General features: G+C 35.0%; 1 protein-coding gene across 1 annotated transcript; it reads left to right on the top strand.

The window, feature by feature from the left end:
* Nucleotides 1–461: 461 nt before the first annotated feature.
* LOC124363265 (protein scylla-like) lies at nucleotides 462–4,656 on the top strand. The gene is made up of 3 exons (XM_046818473.1): nucleotides 462–647; nucleotides 2,988–3,165; nucleotides 3,773–4,656. Exons 1-3 carry the CDS (start codon nucleotides 584–586, stop codon nucleotides 4,017–4,019), a joined length of 489 nt encoding a protein of 162 aa, XP_046674429.1. The 5' UTR covers nucleotides 462–583; the 3' UTR covers nucleotides 4,020–4,656.
* Nucleotides 4,657–5,792: the final 1,136 nt, after the last annotated feature.

Below are 5,792 nucleotides of genomic sequence, written 5' to 3' on the forward strand. Positions count from 1 at the left end.
AATGTTTTAAAGGATGAAAGTTAGTTTATGGAATAGGATCGTCGGGTTTCTACTTCCACGATAAAAGTAGTTTCAGGTTTTTGCAAAAAAGTAATTTTTGTAAGATGGGGCAAGATATAAATTTAGAGTATAAATTATTTACCGATACATTTATGTAGCTGCTTCCATTCCGCAATATGTAAAGACAGAATACCGCGAAGTATACTTTGCAATGAATAAGAAAGTATTTCTCAAAAATGCAAAGTGATAAAATAGTCTATTTACAGCACCAAACATAACCTAAATCTGACAGAGAACAAAGGAGTTCATTATGATTGTTGTACCGGCCGGGCTTGAGCCTGCGCGGGAGGCGAGGTAGGGGAGGGAGAGGAGAGGAGAAAGTGATCTCTCCCCTCTCCCCCCTCTCGGCACTTCGCTCCATCTGCTGAGGTGGGGGAACACTTTGTTCAACAGCTGATCTTTGTTGCATCATATCAGTTCGGTTTTGTATAACGGCAGAGGTGAGTTCTTGTCACTCTGTGCTCAGACTTCGTCTTGGATACTTGTCGTTTGTTCCGGTGATAGCCTACTTTGACTTGTAACCATGATCGCGGTGGAGAAACTGCCTTACACGACAACCATCGATTTACATCGATCTATTATGGGAGGTAAGTTGTCATTTAATTTGTTTATTAATTTAAAAAAAAAACCATAGGAAAAAAATATTTCATACGAACTGTACAAAAATTTTATACAACTATGTACCGTAATAGTTTTAATTTTAATATTTAGATGAACACTTATTTTTAATAAATAGAAATAATTATAAAGATTATTTTATTATATTCTGCAAACCTATTTGTATTTCTACCTCAATTATCTGTAAATTAAGGATTCTAAGTATTGGATGTAATAATGATATGATTATAATTGTATAATAACCTACTTTCAAACAAGACCTTTAATAGCAGTGTTTATATTTTTGTTTAAATTTATTAACATAGACACTAATATTTATTGATAGCATTGAGTCTAACATCTCTGTTATATTCTTTGTAGAATAAGCTAGCATTAGGTTACTTTTTTTTATTCCCATAGGCAAATCAGTTTAGTAAACTGTATTTTTATACACGTGAATAAGGTCACTGTCACCCATACAGAACAGATAAGAAATAATTCATTATAAAACTAATGTGAACATTAATTTATTAATGTAAATAGACCTATTATTAATTGTAATTCTTATTTCATTGCCACTACTTTATCGTTTTTCATTATACAATAATAGTAAGGGAATTAAGTTATTTTTGTGAGATGAGTTATTTTTAACAACGTATAACTAATAATAGCAGTCTCTATTACTTGCGTTCACTTAATTGACAGTACTTATTACAAAAATAATTTAATCATTTTATTAGTTCCAATTCCGTTTTGGGGAACTTCAGTGAATAAGCGTAAATTAATGCTTGCATGTTGAATTGTTAAGAATTGAACAATCAACTGGGGGATAATTGGGTTTCATTGCTGTATTTGTATTATGTTGTAGATCGGCCTCTATTCATAATCAATTAATAGTCAGTACAAGTGGTAGCTTTGTTTATTTTTATCCAGAATAACGTTATCTAACAAAATAATAATATACACTTCTATTAATAGATTAAATAATTCACCCCAAGATGCTTATCTTGTTTTTTTTGCCTTGGACAAGTAATTAGTTAAAATAATTACTACGAAATATTTACAGTATTATCAATTGGCCTTTGAAAAATCGGTATAAAATATAAAAATAACTGTCGGAATTTAATTGTCTAAAAGAGCGAAAGAGTTTTGTTATTTTAATAAATTATAAAATTTGCTTCATATCTTGAAGTACTACTATTAATTAGCAGCTTGTTTAAAACTAATTAATCGCTGCTCGCTCGTGTTCCGTTTTTGTTTTTATAATTCTGGAAAATGTGACGTTTTCGGATGTTTCTCCCATCAATTCTTGTAATCTTTGTTACCGGCCGGCTGGTGGTGGCACTGGATAGGCAAGTAGGTGGCCGTGGCATATTTGCAACACACGTACCTGTATCGTATCGATACTTATCTAGGAGGCAGAGTCACGCCACTGCCACCGAGGTCACGAAAGTCACGCCACAGCCACCTGTATAATCTGTAGAGATGGCTGAGGTGTCGTGAGTCACTGCCTGTATTATCACAACTGGTCTGCCCTTTCTTTGCCATTTTCTGATGTGTGCCGTCTGCTGCATAATCTAGAAGGCATTGACACAAACACCTGAGCCAACCCATACGTCTACCTTACACTTCAGAGTTGGCCTCGGATAGAAGGGCATATAACGAATGAAACAATGAAACATGTAATATTACCTGGGACGTTTCTCTAATTTCCCCTAGTTTTTTCTTGTATTGATTTTGTTGTTTATCGCAAACCTTCAAGACAACAAACGTACAAAAGTACTTAACATTGTTTGCAAAATGGATAAAGGTATATCGTACTATTCATCCCAATACAGAAACAATCAATATTGTTACAGTGTTTCTCAATGTAAACTATACCAATTAAAATTTTAAATTACTTAGAGGTGGAAGAAAATTAATTCAGCTTGTTCTTTATTGGTGCATTGGAATTAAGTCGCTCCAGTAATGCACAATCAGGTTTTCAGATATGTTACTTAATCAGTTCCGAGAGCACAGATTCAAATGAAAAACATGTAGGAAATTAAAGTTCCAGACAGAGGAAGTGATTTATCTTAACAAAATAAAGTTGTCTTTTATGACAAACAAATCCCTAACTTTCAACAACAGGGCACTCTGACAGAAAACAAACATCGTCCTGGTGCCAAGAAATGTGGAACAAATATTGTTGTTTCCGTTTTATGTGTCAAGAATCAAAACCTGTTGACAGTAAACAGTCCTCTTATCACTGGTATGTAGATTAGAGCTATCCTGATAACAGTGTTAGTTTCAGTAGTTCTGGAGGGCTACATTATACTGTATGCTTGCAGGAGAGGATACAGACTACGGGGTGGCTTGCCAGGCCCTAGCCAGGAGGTTAGGGGAAGAGCTGAGGGCGGCAAAGTCTGCACAGCTGTCCTGCGGGGAGGTCCTGCTGCCTGTAAATCTCCTGCCGAAGGTGGCCAATGACATCCTGACGCATTCTGGACAGGAACCATGTGGTCTTAGGTGAGTTTCGATATTCAAGCTCTTGATAGCAATTCTATGGTGACAAAGATAAATAATTGGGGAAAAATAATTTTACAGTAGATTACAAGGATATGTGTCCTGCTTTTCCACCCCCTTTTCCAACTACAATCTGTCACCAGGGTAGCTAGATCGCTGGAATCTCCAACCATTAAACTGCAGACTCTGTACTTCAGTTTGAAACTTATACTTCAATTGCAACAGTTTCCATCTGGAGATGGACAGCAAGGCATAAATCCTTGTAATCTAAAACAGTCCGTTCATATGAACATCAAACTCATATTGAAATTTTCACCACTGACAATGATTATCAATCGAAGATTTATAAAATATGTTGTAATTTTGAAAACTTTAATATATATTTTGGAGAATTCTTGTTAACCACTTCTCAAACCGATTAGGCTAGTAGTTTCCGAGCAGATCCGTTCTCAAAACGTTTTTCTTTTTTGGTTCATATCGTTATATTTTTTCTTAGTCATTCTCAATTCTTCAAGAACGATTCCTTCAGTGTTCAACAACAATCACTGAAATTTCAAATTTGTGTGTTTTTCCCCTCACAACCTTTGTCAACTGCAATGTTCCGTTGCAGGGGGTGCACTCTGGACATTAACCTGGAAGTGGATGGCTCTCTGATCAGAATAGCTCACATCAAGTGGGATACGACCACCAGTTCCACCTTCCAGCTGAACTTGACCTTCCAGCAAGACACCCAGCGCAAGTGGACCTCCAGGATATCCCACTTCCTCAAGACCCTCACGACCAAGGGGCGCACGATCGTCATCAGCGATCAGTTCAGCCTCAAGAAGACCCGACTGTACCGGTTCCTCAACTGCTGACACCTCCTCGACCCACCTCAATCCCCTCAAGACTGATCGGATGGATAGGGTAGAGCGACAGCCTCGGCAATACTAAAATATTTATTTATTGTTATTTTGTGTAAGATTCCAAAGTGATTTATTTGGCCTCTGGCCCCTTGTGATTGACTTGTCTTAGTCTAGTGTATGTCTTTCTCGTGACTGTTATTGATTCTCATTTTTATTTATGATTATGATCGTATTTTTATTGTTAAGTGAAATACTTTATTTTATTTTAATGTGTATCTATTTAAAATTGTGTTTTATTTAACTTATGTATTGGATGTAGAACTCTATATCTATATACTTAATATTTATTTTACTCTAGTTGTTCTTAAAAGAACCCTAATACTTTCACCCATTGATTGATGTTCCTTTAGGCAGTACTTTGTTAGGTCTATGGTAGGGTGGTACAGTTTTAATTACCTAGTTATGATCTTGATCTCACAGTAATATTAAGTTCAGTGACATCAGTATTTACCTTAGATACCCATCCTGTAATGCACAAAAGCAGTATACATGTTTTTGTACTTTTTTATTCACTTGTGAAAGTCTTCATTATCATCAGAATAATCATCATTGTGGTTGTTAGTACATTGAAATAAATCATTTAATCATCAATTTTGTCTTCTTTCTTCTGAATCCTTTTTTTGTATAATTACCGCTAAAGGGTTATAAATAATAGCCAATTTGCAATTCCTGGACAGATTCATGTAGAAAAGATTGATCAATGGAAGATTGATCGCTAAGGGGGTCTTAAGTGACTATAAAAAATATTAATTTACAGAAATTTAGTTTGGCTATCAGTTTTGGAAATTATGTTTTATTGTTTTATTTCCACCACTTAAAGGATTGTTGATATTTTGAGGCTATACCTAAAGTTTAGTATTCAGTGTTGACCATGCTGTAGCTAATGCTATTCTGTTGGATTTTCAAGATCAATGAACATCAACTACAATTAATACATTTAAGTTACAACTTTAATAAATTCATTGGTGACATTCTGTTCCACATATATGAATGCAGTGTAAATGATGGGGCATTATTTCGTCTTGGTTTGAAAGATATTTAGACACATGACTTAACTTATCTTTTTTATATATAAACTAGCGGGCCCGGCGCGCTTTGCTGCGCATTTCAATAATTTTTTGCAAAAGTTGCCCGCGGCTTCGCACGCAATTTCCCGTTGAAAACAGTACACTATATTCACTTATTCTTTTTCTATCACATTCTAAACATTGCTGAGATAATTGATAGTCGTTCCATCGTGAGCCTCTTGGGCGTATTATGAAGGTATGTACCATATTCCTGCCTCTATCTAGCTGTTACCCACGGCTTCGCACGCAAATCTTAAGAACCGAAGTCCTTATATTACTTAGTAAATTTTTTTTTTACTATAATAAATTTTAGATTAAATTAGTTATATCTCCGATGCCACGATTGAGCTTGCTTTGTTGTCTCGATCGAGAGAATATGTACACACGGAGTTTTGAGAACCATACTTCTGTCAAAAAAAACAACTAAGGTTGATTTTATAACATTCTTTATATTTGTAGCCAACGTAAGATAGTAATTATGATATCTGCATTGCTCTTCTGATCAAGCATGAGCATGGTTTATATTAAATAAATATTGCAGTTAAAGGTGAATTTTTACGTCAAATTTGAATTGTATTATCTGGATAGTAAAGTCTATGTTTAACAGTGAAACAGTTTAAACAAAATTTGTCGTTTCTCTTAAGCTTACTCTATGCTT

The sequence above is a fragment of the Homalodisca vitripennis genome, chromosome 5, assembly GCF_021130785.1.
Source record: "Homalodisca vitripennis isolate AUS2020 chromosome 5, UT_GWSS_2.1, whole genome shotgun sequence".
Lineage (NCBI taxonomy): Eukaryota > Metazoa > Arthropoda > Insecta > Hemiptera > Cicadellidae > Homalodisca > Homalodisca vitripennis.